The sequence below is a fragment of the Mus caroli genome, unplaced genomic scaffold (assembly GCF_978045245.1).
Source record: "Mus caroli unplaced genomic scaffold, Mus_caroli_1 scaffold_7, whole genome shotgun sequence".
Classification (NCBI taxonomy): Eukaryota; Metazoa; Chordata; class Mammalia; order Rodentia; family Muridae; genus Mus; species Mus caroli.
In genome coordinates this window covers 70,301,494-70,319,671 of record NW_028227262.1, presented here as the reverse complement: position 1 = coordinate 70,319,671, position 18,178 = coordinate 70,301,494, and the positions used below count along the sequence as shown (strand labels likewise).

General features: G+C 40.9%; 1 protein-coding gene across 1 annotated transcript; it reads left to right on the top strand.

Annotated features, from left to right (window-relative positions):
* Positions 1-3,422: 3,422 nt before the first annotated feature.
* On the top strand, positions 3,423-17,025 carry LOC147003947 (uncharacterized). The gene is made up of 3 exons (XM_085840868.1): positions 3,423-3,481; positions 8,720-10,244; positions 16,924-17,025. Exons 2-3 carry the CDS (start codon positions 8,775-8,777, stop codon positions 17,023-17,025), a joined length of 1,572 nt encoding a protein of 523 aa, XP_085696994.1. The 5' UTR covers positions 3,423-3,481; positions 8,720-8,774.
* The last annotated feature ends 1,153 nt before the right edge of the window (positions 17,026-18,178 follow it).

The following is an 18,178-nucleotide window of genomic DNA, read 5'->3' as shown; positions in this document are numbered from 1 at the left end:
TGAGCAGTTGTTGGAAACTGATAGCTGCTGAGAGAGAATGGACTTTTAAAAAAATTATATGACACTCAGTATGTCAACTACTCTTCAGGGCATGTCCAACTCCCAAGAGTAGTTAAGAAGCAGAAATTACATGCACTCAGGAAAAAAAGAAGTAAGGTGTTATTGGTAGAAATGAGAAAGGTAAAGAGACAAATATGGGGAGAACTGGGAGATTGGAGCTTTGTGATCAAAATACATTACATAAAATTCTCAAGTAATTAATAAAAATATTTTCAAGAGTGTCTCCTGGATCAAGAGTTTTGAGTGTTTTGCAGAGTACCTTGTGAAGGTCAAATAGTGTGTTATCCTTCGCCCCTTTAATGTCAGCCTTGTGTGGTCTCTTCTCAGTCCAGTTCCATTTATTACTTTCTCCTGATGAATCTTTTGTGTTGAGTTGGAGAGATGGCTCAGCTTGTTAATGTAACTTGTCACCAAGGATACCTGTAGGCAAGTTGTGTATCATGTAACCACAGGGTGGAAAGAAGGAACCAGCTTCTGAAAGGTTTGATCTGACTTCATGCATCCTATGATAGATTGGCTCACACAATGTATTTGCATGGATAGATAGGTCTATCCATGAGTACACTGCATATAAATATCATAAATCAATAAATGTAAAAAAACCAATCCTTTGTAAATTAGAAAAAGTTCTTGCATCTATTATGTATACAAACTTATAAACTTGGTGTGTTGTGTGTTTCTCTCTGCGTATCCATGAATGTTGTACAGCATCCTGCTGTGTACATTCAGAAAGGCTATACTTTGAATGTGTTTGTTGTCATAAAGGATTCTCTTCTCTTGCCATTATAGTTATGGCTATTATCATTTACAGGTATAACAACAAATTAAATGCACACATGTAACATATTATGTCTTCTTACTAAAGTAACCCTTTCCTCCTTATACATATTATAGATAATCTTTCTGGCATATTATTTTGTGAATCATTTTATTGGTTGTTTATTTAAAATATTTTCCTATGTTGACCTATAGATCAAAATAAAACTTGCCTGGAGCCTGCATCTTATTGATATTTTAAAATGTCATTTTAAATTAGTAGAGTGGCCATAAAATAGAGTACCAGAGATTTCATCCAGCAAAAAAAGTTTCCCAACAGCTCTGTAGTTAAAAGCATCAGTTGTTCTTACAGAGGACAGGGGTTCAGTTATGAGCACTGACCTGGCTACTTATACTTTTCTGTAACTCTAGCTCAAGAGGACTGGGCATTCTTTTTTGGTCACCATGGAATTTCAATCACATGGTGAATAGACATACATGGAAACAAAGTACCTGAGGAAATAAATAAAGAAGTAAGTCTAAGGCTTTATGGGTAGGAATGGGAAAGGGAAAAGGAAAGGGACAGATATGGGGAGAACTGGGGGACTGGAGATTTGTGATCAAAATACACTACATACAATTCTCAATTAATTAAGAAAATATTTATTAAAGTGTCTCCTGGATCAAGAATTTTGAGTGCTTTCTAGAGTACCATGTGAATCTGCATGATATAGATATGGCATAAAATTAACATTAAAAATAATCATATTTTATTGTAAAATATTCATACAGTGTAGCACCATGTTTTTGAATTTTTGTTTCCTGATTGCAGAAGCAATGACAGTGTCCTCTCCATCATCCTGCCAAAACACCTCCCCACTATGATGGGCTGAATTACCTCAAACACAGAGTGAAATCATTTTCCCTCTTATTGAAGCACACCAGATGCAGAGCTTCTACAAGTATTTCAAACATCTCAGCTCAGTTTTCTCAAAAACTTCTGAATTGATTGCTTTTTTCCAGAAATGCTTGAGTGACCAAACTTAAACAAAACTCTTCCCTTAAATACATATTGAAACAATCCACTGCGTTTTATCTGAAAGAATTATTTTATTATTCATGAATATATGCTTATTGATACACGTTTGTGCACATGTATGCAGTGCACATGGAAGCCAATGGAGTTAGAGTCCCCGGAGCTAAAGTTGCAGGTGGTTGGGAGCCTCAGTACATGTGCGCTGGGGACTGAAATCAGGGTCCTCTACAACAGCAGCGAATGCTCTTGAACATTAGCTCCATCACCAGCCCCAATTTGTTGATTTTGATCTAAACTAACCTTTAGAGCTTTATTTCTTAATTTCAGAGCTGGAAAATATGTTTAATTGGTTTATAACCTATGAATGATATAAAAGAGTGATTTGCTTTGGGTAACATAACTATGACTACTTATGTTCAAAGGTATAAGGTAAGGGAAAATACATATGTAGCAATTGTAACAGATTTCAAAATTGAGGAGCTTCAGATAGCAGATGGGATAATAACGAATAAGATTTAAATCTTTTTTTACATTAATTTATATTCACAATGAATTTAAATGGTCTTTACATTGATTTTCTTTGTGGACTATGAAGCAATTAAAAAGCAGAATTTTCTATTCCTGTTAAAGTGAAATGATCAAATTCGAGAAATCAAGGAGCTTGTGGCCAGGCTCCAAGTTAAAAGTCTGCTAGGGTGGGAGTTAGTCAACATTTATTTTCATAGTACTATTATCAATGTAGAAGCCACTTCTACCAACTTCAGATACTATGGGCTTCTTAGCATGCTCACCTGCTTTGCTTAAGCTCAGGAAGTTTAACAGATGTCTACCTTTCTACTGATGTTTCAAATGTAAATCTATGGAACATTGTTCCTGCTTTTTCCTAGTCTCCTGCTTCAATCTTTACTTGATACTAGTGATACTTATAATAATTGGAGGAAACAGAAGGCCAGTGCTGGGGACCAGCTCTGCATCTAGAGTAGGCAACAGGGGCCAAAACTGCTTACTTTTACCAACTTAATTCTTTCAATTCTTTCGTAATTCTTCACTATTCTGTGGCCAAAAGCCACTGGCTTCTTGAAATTTAACTCAGGATGGTAACAGCAGGAGATTAAGAAAAAAAATGCTTAGATACTTGAGCTCTCTTCTCTTGGGCTCAATTGGTAATTTACTGGCCAGGTAAGATGTGGGGCGCCGCTAATCTTCCGGTGCTGAGTCATTTCCTCAGTACCAACTAGTAAACACCTAGTTTGCGCCTGCGCTGGAAATCCCCGCCCCGGGCAGCTCCGCCTCAGGGATGGGGTGATCAGTGTTGAGCCAATCATGGCTTGCTACGTCCGAGGCGGGGAGAATTTCTTATAAAAGGGAGGGGCTCGGACTGCCTGGGGTCTCCGGTTGTGAAGCTTATGCTCTCCCTCTCAAGACGCATAAAGCTTGCTGCAGAAGAACCCTATCGTGTGTGGTGTCCTCATTCGCGGGCGATTCAGAGAACACTCACATCTGGTGCCGAAATCCCGGGAAAACGAAGAACAGAAGAACATCTGAGAACATCTGAGAACATCCGAGCACCGTCGGAGATCCCTCGGTGACGGGGAGGGTCCAGAACTGCAGGAACTACGTCTCGGAAAGGTATGCCTGAATTTTACCTGACCCTTTCACACTCCCTTCAACTAACTGGGCCGTGGGAGGGATTGCCCGAGGCTTTAATCATCGTCCTCGTGGCCTTAGTTGTATGGTTCCTAGCCCTCTTCTTTTGTGAACATAGAAGGTTGTGTTAAATTGAAGTTCTTAATTGCAGTCTCCTTTAGAGTATCATGGGGGCTTCTCAATCAGTACAAACTTCATTAAAAGAACTTCTCAAAAGAAGGGACCTGAAGCTTGGGGATAGAGTTCTTCGCCGCTTTGTTGAGGAAGTTGATCGAGTAGCTCCCTGGTATGCGGTGTCAGGATCTCTGACACTGCCGTCATGGAATAAGCTAGGCAACGATCTAGAAACCTGTTCAGACCTCAGGTTGGGAGTTAAGGCCATATGGAAACTAGTTAAGAGTTGTCTTGAAGATGAGGCCTGTGAAGAGGAGCGAAAGAAAGGGCAAAAGGTTTTAGAAGCTATGCAGGAAGGTATGTCAGAATCCGAGCGTAGTGAGAGGATGGGTGTGCGCACAAAAACCGTAAAAAAGGCAAAAAAGGGAAGTGAAAAAGGACCTCCCGGGAGAAATAGAAAGGGAGAGAAGGGGAGCAGCAAGCCCGGGTTATATCCGACCCGAGAACTGGCTGCCCTCCACTTAAGAGATACTTCGGATTCTTCCGAAACCGAGGACAGTAAACTGACCTCGGAGGAAGAGGGCGAGTTAGAAGAAGAAGCAGTTAGATCTAAAGGAGAAAGGTATCACCCAGATGAAGGCGGGCGACCTAAGTCAAGTAAGCCCGCGACCGGTGTCTTCTTTAAGGATAGGAGATTGTTGGCTGCCGCCATTCCCTCCGCTCCCCCACCTTATGAGGCCCGGTCATCCACAACTTCCTTTTTTCCCCAAAAGATCCTCCGCAAGCTACAATTAGCGTTTCCTGTTTATGAACAAGAAGGGGGGAGAATCTACGCTCCTGTAGACTATAGTCAGATAAAAGATCTTGCAGAATCAGTAAGAAAATATGGTCCCAATGCTAATTTTACTGTTATGATTCTTGAAAGAATGGCACAAACTGCCATGACACCTAGTGATTGGCAAATGGTGGTTAAGGCCGCCTTGCCTACTATGGGACAATACATAGAATGGAAAGCCTTGTGGCATGAGGCTGCCCAGTCCCAGGCCAGGGCCAACGCAATAGCCCTTACGCAAGAGCAGCGGGATTGGACATTTGACCTTTTAACAGGCCAAGGCCCGTGGGCCGCAGATCAAATTAATTACCATTGGGGGGCGTACGCCCAGATTTCCAGCACAGCCATACGGGCCTGGAAGTCACTTAATCGCAAGGGAGAAACCACCAATCAGCTTACAAAAATTGTTCAAGGGCCCCAGGAGCCCTTTGCCGACTTCGTCGCACGTATGATGGAGGCGGCAGGAAAAATCTTTGGGGACCCAGAGGGGATAGGACCCTTTATTGAGCAACTGATTTTTGAACAAGCCACCCAGGAATGCAGGAATGCCATTGCTCCTAGAAAATCAAAAGGGCTGCAAGAATGGCTAAGAGTATGTAGAGAGCTTGGAGGTCCACTTAGCAATACTGGCCTCGCGGCCGCCATCATGTTAGCACAAAAGCATCCTCCACAAAAGAAGACCGGTGAACGGACCTGTTTTAATTGCGGTAAGCCTGGACATTTCAAAAGAGATTGCAAAGCCCCAGACAAGAAAGGGGGGGTCTTGACCCTCTGCACGAGGTGTGGTAAAGGGTACCACAGAGCAGATCAATGTCGCTCAGTGCGAGATATACAGGGAAGGCTTTTGCCTCCATTAAATGTTCCTGCTCCCAATGTGTCAAAAAACGGGTCATTGGGCCCACGGTCCCAGGGCCCTCAAAGATATGGGAACCGGTTTGTCAGAACCTCCGGGATGGCGGAAGAAGCGACCCAGGAAGACCCACAAGGGTGGACCTGCGCGCCGCCTCCGACCTCCTACTAATGCCCCAAATGAGTATCCAACCAGTACCTATAGAGCCAATGTCACCTTTGCCCCCTGGGACCATGGGCCTTATCCTCGGACGAGGATCACTCACCTTACGGGGCCTAGTGGTCCATCCTGGGGTTGTTGACCACCTACATTCCCCCGAAATACAGGTCTTATGTTCCAGCCCCAGGGGCGTGTTTTCCATCAGTGCAGGAGATAGGATAGCTCAATTGCTGCTCCTCCCCGACACCCTCTGGGAGGGCTCCCCAGGCCCCAGTCCCAAAACGATGGGGTCGTCAGGAACTGATTCAGCTTACCTTGTTGTATCCCTGAATGAAAGGCCCAAACTCTGCCTCGAAGTAAATGGAAAAAGGTTTGAAGGTATTCTTGACACCAGGGCAGACAAAAGCATTATATCCACGCACTGGTGGCCAAAAGCTTGGCCCACTACAAAATCGTCCCACTCTCTACAAGGCCTGGGATATCATTCATGCCCTGCCATAAGCTCAATGAGTTTGACTTGGAAGGCTCCTGAGGGACAAAAGGGTAAATTCGAACCTTATGTGCTCCCGCTCCCAGTAAACCTTTGGGGGAGAGACATTACGCAACATTTGGGCCTAACCCTGTCCAATGAAAAAATTGTGTTGGGGGAAGGTTTGAACAAGGCAAAAAACATGATGCTAAAGATGGGCTACAGGACAGGCAAAGGATTAGGACGGTCAGAGCAAGGAGGAATTGAGCCTATTTCACCAGTAGGAAATATAGCCCGACAAGGACTGGGTTTTTCCTAGGGGCCATGGGGACGGTTCGGCCTATACCGTGGAAAACAGAGGACCCGGTGTGGGTCCCCCAATGGCCCCTATCCTCTGAAAAAATGGAGGCCGCAATACAATTAGTAAATGAACAACTAAAATTGGATCATATAGAACCTTCTACCTCCCCCTGGAATACTCCCATATTTGTTATTAAGAAAAGATCAGGGAAATGGAGGTTGCTCCATGACCTTAGAGCCATTAATGAACAAATGCATTTGTTCGGCCCTGTGCAAAGAGGCCTTCCTGTGCTCTCCGCCCTGCCCAGGGGTTGGAATTTGATTATAATAGATATTAAAGACTGTTTCTTTTCTATACCTCTATGTCCAATAGATAGGCCCAGATTTGCTTTCACCATACCCTCTGTTAATCACATGGAACCCGATAAAAGGTACCAATGGAAGGTTCTACCACAAGGAATGTCCAACAGCCCTACTATGTGCCAACTTTATGTGCAGGAGGCCCTTTCTCCAGTAAGGGATCAATTTCCCTCGTTAGTCATGCTCCATTATATGGACGACATCCTTCTGTGCCACAAGGACCTTGGCCTGCTTCAAAGGGCCTACCCCCTTTTACTTAAAACTTTGAGTCGATGGGGACTTCAAATAGCTGTAGAAAAGGTCCAAATTTCAAATACTGGACAGTTCCTGGGTACCATGGTGACACCAAATAACATCATACCTCAAAAATTAGAGATAAGAAGGGACCACCTCCATACCCTAAATGATTTTCAGAAATTGTTGGGGGACATTAACTGGCTTAGACCCTTTTTAAAAATCCCCACTTCGGAATTAAGATCTTTGTTCAATATCTTAGAAGGAGATTCGCACATCACGTCCCCCCGAACATTGACTCCAGCTGCTGATCTGGCCCTACAAAAGGTGGAAATGGCCCTGGCACAAGCGCAGCTGCTCCGTATCGAAGAATCACAACCCTTTAGTCTGTGTGTCTTACAAACTGCCCATTTGCCAACTGCCGTTCTTTGGCAGAATGGGCCCCTGCTATGGGTTCACCCAAATGTATCCCCAGCAAAAATAATACATTGGTATCCTGAAGCCATAGCTCAGCTTGCACTCAGAGGCTATAAAGCAGCCATCACCCATTTCGGGCGTAGCCCCCACCTCTTGGTGGTGCCTTATACCTCTGTGCAAGTTCAGACCTTGGCCGCCACATCTAATGACTGGGCTATACTAGTTACAACTTTCCCTGGAAGCATAGACAATCACTATCCCAAACACCCGATCCTACACTTTGCCCAGAGCCAGTCAATTGTGTTCCCGCAGGTAACGGTAAGAAACCCAATTAAGGAAGGGCTCATGGTGTATACCGATGGCTCCAAGAATGGTATAGGGGCCTTTGTGGTCAATGGCAAAATATGTTCCAAACAATATAAAGAAGCATCACCTCAAGTAATAGAGTGTCTAGTGGTTCTGGAGGTATTAAAAACCTTCTCTGAACCCCTCAATATTGTGTCAGACTCTAGTTATGTAGTAAATGCAGTAAACTTGCTGGAGGTGGCTGGAGTAATCAAACCCTCTAGCACTTTAGCACAAATTTTTCAAGAAATACAATCAGTGTTGCTTCAAAGAAAATTCCCAGTTTTCATCACTCATATCAGGGCTCATTCAGGCCTACCTGGCCCCATGTCCCTGGGTAATGACTTGGCAGACAAAGCCACCAAATTAATAGCCACAGCCCTGTCATCCTCTGTGGAAGCTGCAAAAGGATTCCACAATCGCTTTCATGTAACGGCAGAAACGTTGCGCCGTCGCTTCTCCTTGACTAGGAAAGAAGCTCGTGACATCGTCACTAGCTGCCAAAATTGCTGTGAATTTCTGCCCCTCCCTCATGTGGGGATCAACCCCCGCGGCGTTCAGCCTTTACAAATATGGCAAATGGATGTCACACATGTCCCCTCCTTTGGCAAATTACAATATCTTCATGTGTCCGTTGATACCTGCTCTGGCATTATTTTTGCATCTCCCCATGTGGGAGAAAAGGCAACACATGCGATCCAACACTGCCTCGAGGCTTGGAGCGCTTGGGGACAACCTAAATTTATTAAAACTGATAACGGACCAGCTTATACTTCACAAAAATTTCAAAGCTTTTGTCGCCAAATGGGAGTAACGCATCTAACTGGTATCCCATATAACCCACAAGGTCAAGGCATTGTTGAGAGAGCACATCGGACCCTTAAATCTTATGTTGTTAAACAAAAAGGGGGCGCTGATGAAGCTATACCCCGTACGCCAAAAGTGTCTGTGTCATTGGCACTATTCACCCTCAATTTTTTAAATCTTGACGCACACGGCCATACTGCGGCAGAACGACATTGTTCTGAACCAACTAGACCCAAAGAATTAATAAAATGGAAAGATGTCTTAACCAACAAATGGAGAGGCCCGGATCCTATTCTAATAAGATCCAGGGGAGCTGTTTGTGTTTTCCCGCAGAACGAACAAAATCCATTCTGGGTCCCAGAAAGACTAACACGATCAATACCCCAAGATGATGAAGATCGCCCTGCTGATATTGGGAATCACCCTGCCCCTGCAAGTGACATCCAAACGGGAGGAGATCCGATGGGGAATAATGTCGACGTTCCCGCTGCCAATGCCAGTGACACATGATGCGCAAGTATTCCCCCGCTTGTTTGTGACCGAAGATACCTTAGGTTTACCATATTTACCATGGGACCCACAAGCTGAACGGGTAATAGATAATAGAACCTTTATATTTAAAGGGAGCTTGTGTTTCATCAGCGGCAACCCATCAAATTACTGTATTGGGTTATTGTCACAGGTCTCTACACTCATTTCCAATGTATGGGCCGCTAATGGAACCCACTGGTGTGCAAATGCAACTTCAATTATAGCAGTTTGGCCTAAAAGCATTATCCAACTTGTTAAACAACCCAAATTGGCACCCTTTTGCTCTACTAAGGAAGAGACATTGTCAATCTTACCATGGTCCGGTTGCCAATCTCGCAGAACAGGGACTATTGGGAATCACTTTACCTTTTCTCCCCCTCTGGCCAATGGATCATTCCATATTGCAAAACTCAATGGTCTGGATAACCCCAGGGCCACCGGCAACCCTTTTGATTTGTGGTTGCTGTGCGGCCTTAATGGCAGTTGCACAGATTTAACCCCCATAGGCTTTGTGCAAGGAGCACGTATTAGAAAGGGGGTATTGTGCTCACAGTCATTTGGCGATGAGTCCCCCTGGGCCTTCCAACAGACTAAGGATTTTGGGCCGGTGCCTGTATGCGTTTGGCCCCCTTTTTTATGGGTAGTTAGTAATTCCACCAGCTCACATGATTTTAGTCAGTTAAATTGTAGTGAGAATGCCTGTTATTATGTGATGTGCTGGAATGCTACTAAATTTCCTTTAGCTTTGATAATGCGCTTGCCCCGATTTATTCCGGTCCCGGTGGTGGCGCCCAGCTCTTTGGCCTTGTTTAGAGAAAAAAGAGATTTTGGAGTATCGGCAGTTATAGTTGGTACCTTAGCGGCAGTGGGGATCACTGCCTCGGTTACCGCCTCTGCGTTAGCTTTGAGCGGGACAATACAAACGGCCGATACCATCAACCAACTCTCGGCCTCAATCACTGTAGCCATGGATAAGGGGCATTTCGCATACTCCCAATTACAGGGGGGTCTGTTATTGGTGAACCAACGTATAGACTTGGTTCAAGAACAAATAGACATTCTTTGGCAAATTGCCCAATTGGGATGTGAAATGAAACTGCCAGGCCTCTGTATTACCTCCATACAATTTAAAAATTTTACCCGTGCTGCAAACCTTTCTAAGAATTTGTCCTTACAGCTGAGAAATAATTGGTCGATGGAATTTGATCAGACTCTCCAAGAGCTTCGGATGGCTATAGTAGAGATCAACTCCACGCGACTTGATTTTTCCCTGACTGAAGGCTTCGCATCCTGGATTTCATCAGCCTTCTCTTATTTTAAAGAATGGGTGGGGGTGGGCTTATTCGGAATCCTCCTCTGCTTTGGACTGGCACTTAGCTTAGGGTTAATCTGCAAATTATATAAGAAAAACAATAGAGACAAAATCATGATATCCCAGGCGCTTGCTGCCCTGGAGCAGGGGCAATCTGCACAGGTATGGTTGGCGGCGCTTAAACAAAATTGATTTGCACCACTGGTCGCTGGCTGCCCACGCCTTAGCGGGTGAGCTTCAGCAGCCCTAGAGGATTGTAGAGCAATGCATCGCACAGGTGGTCCCCCCGTCCCACCTGGGGAATATGCCGTCTAGTGGGGGTTTCCTGCCCTAGTCTTCCCCTCCTCGAAAAAATGGCAGAGGGACAGGTCGGAGCAACTTCGGGTCCCACTCAAGCCTAGTTGTTGCTTGCGGACATAGTTCTTACATCTCTGAGTAAGAGGATTCGGCCAATGTTCCCGTCCTCTCATACTGGGTGTCCAGTTGGTTTTATTAGACAAAAAAGGGGGAGATGTGGGGCGCCGCTAATCTTCCGGTGCTGAGTCATTTCCTCAGTACCAACTAGTAAACACCTAGTTTGCGCCTGCGCTGGAAATCCCCGCCCCGGGCAGCTCCGCCTCAGGGATGGGGTGATCAGTGTTGAGCCAATCATGGCTTGCTACGTCCGAGGCGGGGAGAATTTCTTATAAAAGGGAGGGGCTCGGACTGCCTGGGGTCTCCGGTTGTGAAGCTTATGCTCTCCCTCTCAAGACGCATAAAGCTTGCTGCAGAAGAACCCTATCGTGTGTGGTGTCCTCATTCGCGGGCGATTCAGAGAACACTCACAGTAAGAGTCTCCAGTTCATTAACTCTACATAAGTGAGAGAAAAGGAAAGAAAGGAAAAAAGGCAGGCAGGAAGACAGACAGACTAACAGACAGACAGGCAGACAGAGAGAGAGAGAGAGAGAGACAGAGACAGAGACAGAGACAGAGACAGAGAGACAGAGGGAGACAGAGAGAGACAGGCCATGCCTGACCACCTCTTTCTTCAATTTCAAATTATATATAATTGTAACATGTGTGTATGTATATATCTATATTTATATGATATATATATATATCTGCATACAGAATGCAGATATATGTATGTATGTATGTATGTACATGAACAAACAAATGTATGCATATATATCTATATCTATATCTATATCTATATCTATATCTATATCTATATCTATATATATATATATATATATATATATATATATATATATATATATAATTTGGTGTATTGAGCAGAGCTCCAAAAGCTACATATTTCTTCTCTCAGGCTTTTTATACTTTCTTAGACCAAGTTCTTTACAAAATTACCTCATAGATAAAATGTTACACAAAAGGGGAAATACAGAAGGAGGTCATGTCAGTAGTAAGTTCATAGCAGTGTTTTATTCTATAAGCTCATTATAAGTTCAAAGCAACAGTATCACATGGCCTTGCTTTATCATAGTGCATACCTGTGGCTTCATCCTTGCTCCTGACTTAGAATTAATGTTTTTCCTTGACCACAAATCTTTCACAAGACTATTTCTCTTCTTAGTGCAATGTATGAAGTGTCATTGTATTCCTTATTATGCAGCCTTTACAAACTATTCTATGAAAAAGGAGCACATTCTATTCTTTTTTATTTTAAATTAATTTTTTATTGGATATTTTCTTTATTTACATTTCAAATGTTATCCCTGTTCCTGGTTTCCCCTTCACAAGCCCCTCCCTCTTTCTCCTTCCCCCTCCTCCTTCTCACCAGCCCACCCACTCCCACTTCCTGGCCCTAGCATTCCCCTAAACTGGGGCATAGAGCATTCTCTTCTTGACTCTTATGTAAGTACATCTTTCTGGAAAAACAACTAAAACCATCCCCTTAAACTTCTTCCTAAAATTATTTGAATCAAGTTGGAAATTCTCATTAACTCATGAAAGTTAATCTTCATGGTGATCTACAGGAAATTTGTCCAGTATAATGGATTGATGCCCAGGAATCATTAACTTATGCAATAGTAGCAGCAAGGGCATATCCATAGCAAGAAACAATGTTAGGACTAAGTCTCTGGGGCTATGCCTCTACATAGTACACTTATTGCAACCTAGCAAAATGGTGGGCCATTCCCAGAAAACTTGCTTGCCTTGCTATGGCCTTTCCGAGATGGTTTCTGTCAGCAGATTGATCAACGTGTGACTAATTCTACACTGATGCTGGGTAAAGCCCTTGCCTAAGAGGAACCTTGATAGTCTCTCCATGTCTTACCTAATAGTTGAAAATGACTCTTGTTATTCCCAGTCACAGGAGTCAGCTGGAATCTGTATGTTATAGGGGGTTTAAACTGAAATCATATGTCACCTAAAGGACACATATTTACAAGGTTTAAGTAAAATCTACTATTCCAGTCATTAACCCCAAAAAGGAAAAGGGCCATGAAAGCTGTGATCATGTGTGTTTGAGGAGATTTATGTTCATAGCTTTGTCTAAAATGTATGAATCATTAGATTGAAGCTACATTATAGAAGGAATTTCCTCCTATACTCCATTTCTTCGTAAACAGATCCCCCTTCACTCAGCTAGTTGGAGATTGTGATCTAAAGTCAATCAAAATGACCTTTATAGATGACCACCAATGCATGAATGGATGAAGAAAATGTGTGCTATTCATACAATGGCACATTACTCTGCTGTTACTCTGTTGGAGTATGATTTTTTTGTTGTTTTTGTTTTTGTTTTTTGAGACAGGGTTTCTCTGTGTAGCCCTGGCTTCCTGGAACTCACTCTGTAGACTAGGCTGGCCTCGAACTCAGAAATACATCTGCCTCTGCCTCCCAAGTGCTGGGATTAAAGGTGCGCACCACCACGCCTGGCGGTTTTTTTCTAACACTCTCCATTTACTTGAGAACTTCATGATTTCCTTTTTGTAACAGCAGAGTAATGTTCCATTGTATAAATGGCACACATTTTCTTCATCCATTCATGCATTGGTGGCCATTTATAAAGGTCATTTTGATTAACTTTAGATCACAATCTCCAACTAGTTGAGTGAAAGGGGATCTGTTTACTAAGATATGGAGTATAGGAGGAAATTCCTTCTATAATGTAGCTTTATATTTTATAATCTCATACAACTGAAACTTTAGAGAGCTATCTTCTTTGTTTTCATGCCAAAGTTCAACTATTTCAGATGCTTAATGTCATTGGCTTAGGCAATATTTGTCACAGAGACTCATCACTCTCAATATAATGTACTCCATGTTCAATGTATTGTCACACAAGTCAACTTAATACCATTCTTTTGAACAAATACAAAGAATCCTGAAATTCATATGTAATCATAAAATTCATAAAGGAGATAAAGAGCTGAAACATTTTTTGATCCAGAAAAACAAAATTGTTGGAGGTTTCCCATTTCCTGATCAAAACTAAAATCAAACTTAGTGTCAAAGTAACCAAAACAATAGAGTAAACATCAATACACACATACACACACACACAAACACATACACACAAACACATACACACATATGCATACAAATATACATGTGCATGCACATGTAAATATACACATATATAAAGGTGCCAAGTCTGCACAATGGAGAAATAATTGTCTCAAGCAAATGGTATGTAAAATCTAATAGCACACAAAACACTAAAGTCATGTTTGCATTATACCAAATAAAAAGATTAACTCAATTTGTAGGATTTAAATGTAAACTTGAAACTGGTAACTTCTATTAAAAAAAATAAGTTTTATAATATAGGTAAAACAACAATTTCTAAGATTAGACACCAAGAAATACAAAAACAAAACAAAGATAATCATGTGGGACAAGAGAAAACTATAAAATGTTTAGTAAAAGAAACATAAGAATAGTTAACAATGGACTTGGAGAAAATAAATTTCAAACCACACGTATAGGAAGAGTTAATATATTCAATATATGATTAGATTGTGTTTACAGTAAGATAAATAATCAATAGTAGTTGAAGAACTTTACTGAGAATTCCTTTCAAGATATGTAGATATAAAATAGTGAAGGGAAAAAAATCCCTGTACTTGTGATCTTAGGAAAATGCAAATCTAAACTAGACTGTCTTGTTAGTCTGTACCCCCTCAATTTTTTGTCAGGGAGGAAGGAGGGGAGACAGAAGAGAAATAGTAGTTGTTAAAGATGTCGGTAAGTTAGAAACCATACTCATGAATATAATAAATACAGCAGTGTCTATGGACAACCACTGATGAATTTGTTCAAAGATATTTAAGAAGAAATTCCCAGAGTATGCAGGAATCAAACACCTGTCCCTATACCCTTAATAGCTGAAGTGATACTTGTACCTCAGACTCACTGCAGACTTCTACACAACATCCTAGATGCTGTTTACACACATTTAAATCTCTTTATAATTTGAACCAAGTAATGGAATTACATTTTCTCACACAAACAAGAAACGTTTCTCTCTGTGTGTGCATACACACTTACATGTACTGTTTCTCTATAGTAATTCAGAAGCATCTTTATTGATTTTAATTATGCAAAAAAATTTAATTTAAAATTGTTCAATATTTTTATATTGAATCCCTTGGCATTCTACTTTTACTTTGGAATCTTTCCTATCTGTGACCTTTCAAGTCTAATCATCCCTCATCTAGGTTAGTGTAGGAGTATCTTCATGGGTCTCCTGTGTTCCCTGTGACGGTGCTTCTGATCTTCCCATCCTTAATAGAGAAGAACTGGCAGTGTTCACCAAGTCTCTAAATGGTGAAAACTGACAGCACAGTAAGTCTTCTTAAATTTCAAGGCTTTATTTTTGCCTACAATAATCATATTAAAACCTTATCCCAATACTAGAGTTGTCCAACAGTTCCCTGTTGATTATGGCAGGAACTCAATCTGGCAGAAGGAACATTAGAAAAATGCTTATGATCAATGGCCCTAACTCTATATTTCATCAAAAACTGTCATCAGAGTTCTGGTATTTCTTTGTTTATGCTCTGATTCCACATCAAATATTGTCACACTAAATGTAGTTATTATATATAGGCTTGATGCTATATACCCCGTGACTATTTTCTATGTATTTAGCAGAAATAGTCTTTTGCATATTGGAAAATTTGAGCTCATAGACTTCACTGAAAATATATTTAAGGCTCGATTTCATAATGGAGGGTGAGATCATAGAGGATCGCAAATTCAAAGGGTATGAGCCATCTTCCATTGGCAATGGAAACATCACCCTCCTCAGGCAGATGCATTTCCCAACAGGTATATGAGCTCATCAAGCAGGAAGCATCAAGATTCTCTGCCAGTTTTTATAGAGCCATTATGTTGCCATAACAGGTTGAATCTTTGGCCATATAATATAATTTAGTCTCCTTCCTTCTCTATTCTTAAATTGTATGGCACCTACAAGGCATCAGCCTTTAAATCGCACACTTGTACTTTCTAGTGGCTATGTATTCTTCATCCTGAAATAATGCAGGTCAGGTCTCTATGTTCACATTAGCAAAACAGAGAAAAATGTTCACACTTAGTAACCCCCAAAGATCTGAATCTCTGTACCAGAAATTAGGAACTAATAAACAAAACAAAACAAAATAAAATAATAAAATAAAATAAAGTAAAATAAAATAAAATCAGGTACACTCTTGGTCATCCTACACCATCCTACACTCATCCTCCCATACCTTACCTTTCTTACCAAGAAAAATTACCAAGAATCAATCACCTCATATTCTCTTGCATACCAAAGAAGAGAGTTAAAGCAGACTGGAAATCCACTGGCTTCCTGTGATTTCAAACCTTCCTTCCTAAAAGTGGATACAGTTGACTATCCTGGTTATTTTCTTTGTCAACTTGACACAGGTCATTATCTTGGAAGAGAAATCTCTATCGAGAAAGTGTTCGGGTAATCTGATGGTGGCATTTTCTTGACTAATGGCAATTATGAGAGAACATACGCCACTGTGGTTTGTGCTACTCCTGGGCATTCAGTCCTCTGTCATAAATGAAAGCCATGAGGAGGAAATCTGTATTCAGTGTTCTTCCATGGCATCTGCTTCAGTTTCTGCTTTCAGTTCCTGCCCTACCCCCATTATCTCTGGACAAAGAATTCTTCCACAGTTGCTTTTGTTCATTATGTTTATTACATTAGAAACCCTCACAAATAGACTAGCTGATGCCATTTACTTTATAATAAAACTTTCAGACTCCCTACAACCTAATGTCATGAATATTTTCAAGTCACAGAACCTTTAATGTCATAAATACCAATGTTTATATTCTCCAGTCAAAGAATGTTTCGATTTTGCCAAATTACAGAAAATTATAAACAGAAACATGATCCTGTTCTGAACCCTAGCCCAAGTAATCATTATGAATAGGCTGATGGGTGTCATAGAAGAACAATGAGGTTAACTGAATCTCAAAACGTATCCCACAGATCATCATACATTAGCCATCACATGAAAGCTGGGTGTTTACTGCTTTTCTGTACAGAGGATTCATAGTAAATGTGGTTTCTCATTATTTGGAGTCCTCCTGCTAGCTTTTCATAGCAACTAATCAAAAGGCAAGAGAAACTGACTTTGATATTGCCTTTTGAGAGCCTTTCCACATAAACCACAAATACATTTAAGCAATATCATATTGTCATCATTTTAATTGTATTCGTAGGTGTGGTTTTATGCACATGAGTACAGTACCTATGTGGTTAAGGAGGGCTTTATTCTTGAGCTTGAGTTTCAGGAAGTTTGTGCCACCTTACCTGGGTGCTAGCAACTGAACGTAGGTCCATGGAATCAGCTCTGGTCCTCTTTAAGAGCAATTCAAGAACTTAACCATTGAGGCACATTTCTGGATAATCTTGGCCATAAAAACTCCTCTCTCACGGGAAGCTCTCTCATGATGATAACTCATTGTAGACATACCAAAACAGTGGTGAGTAGACTAATTTGCTATAAGCTATAATAATAGCTAACAATATATAACAAATTCTCCATGAATAGAACTGCAATATCCTCTAGTTTCTTACTGAACATGGTAGAAAATGTAATGTATATAATGTATGTATGTATAAATAGATAAATTAAATAATCAAAAGCCTTTGAAGAAATATCATACTTGAATAAATAATATGAGCACTAAAGACAGATAAGTGGTTTTGATTTTTACTAGTTAACAGAACAAACATAAATCTATGGAATATTCAGCCTTCTTTTTAATAAGTCATAGGAAAACATCTAACATCAAATTTCTGAATGTTTAAAATAGTAATTTACTCACATTCACTCTTTCTCTATTAAGCATACTTAACAAGTAAATGTACAGGGAAGGTATAGAATAGAAACCTCTCATCCACAGAAATTAAAGGTCGAAGGAATTCAAAGGGAAAAATTATACACATATGAAATAATGTATAAAATATATTATTCTAAATTTTAGCATAAAAAATAATGAGGTCTGCATTTGTTTAAATCATAGCACAGTCTCTTTTCCTATCCATCTTGAGAAAAGAAATTGTTTAACTTACAAAAAAATTACCTGCTTCCCCGGGACAGTTTTTTTTTTCTTTCCTCCTGTGGCTTCATACAACCTAGGTAAATTCAGACACAGACACTCAGGAGAATTGCTGCTTGTGGGCTAGAAGCAAATTAATGTGTGTGCTATCTAGTAAAACCATTTATCACAGCTAATGCTTACACCTTGAAGAAAAAAAAAAACCCTCTCTTACAGGTAGCTCTCTCATGATAACTCAGTTGTAGACATACCAAAACAGTGGTGACCAGACTAATCTTCCATGAATAATTCATTAGTGTGGTCTAGATCTCTTTAGGAAATGATCGTTGTCATGATCATTTTTTTTTAATTTATCTCCTTAGAAAACACTGAATGTAAAAGCAGTCTGACATTTTCCAAAATGTAAAAGATT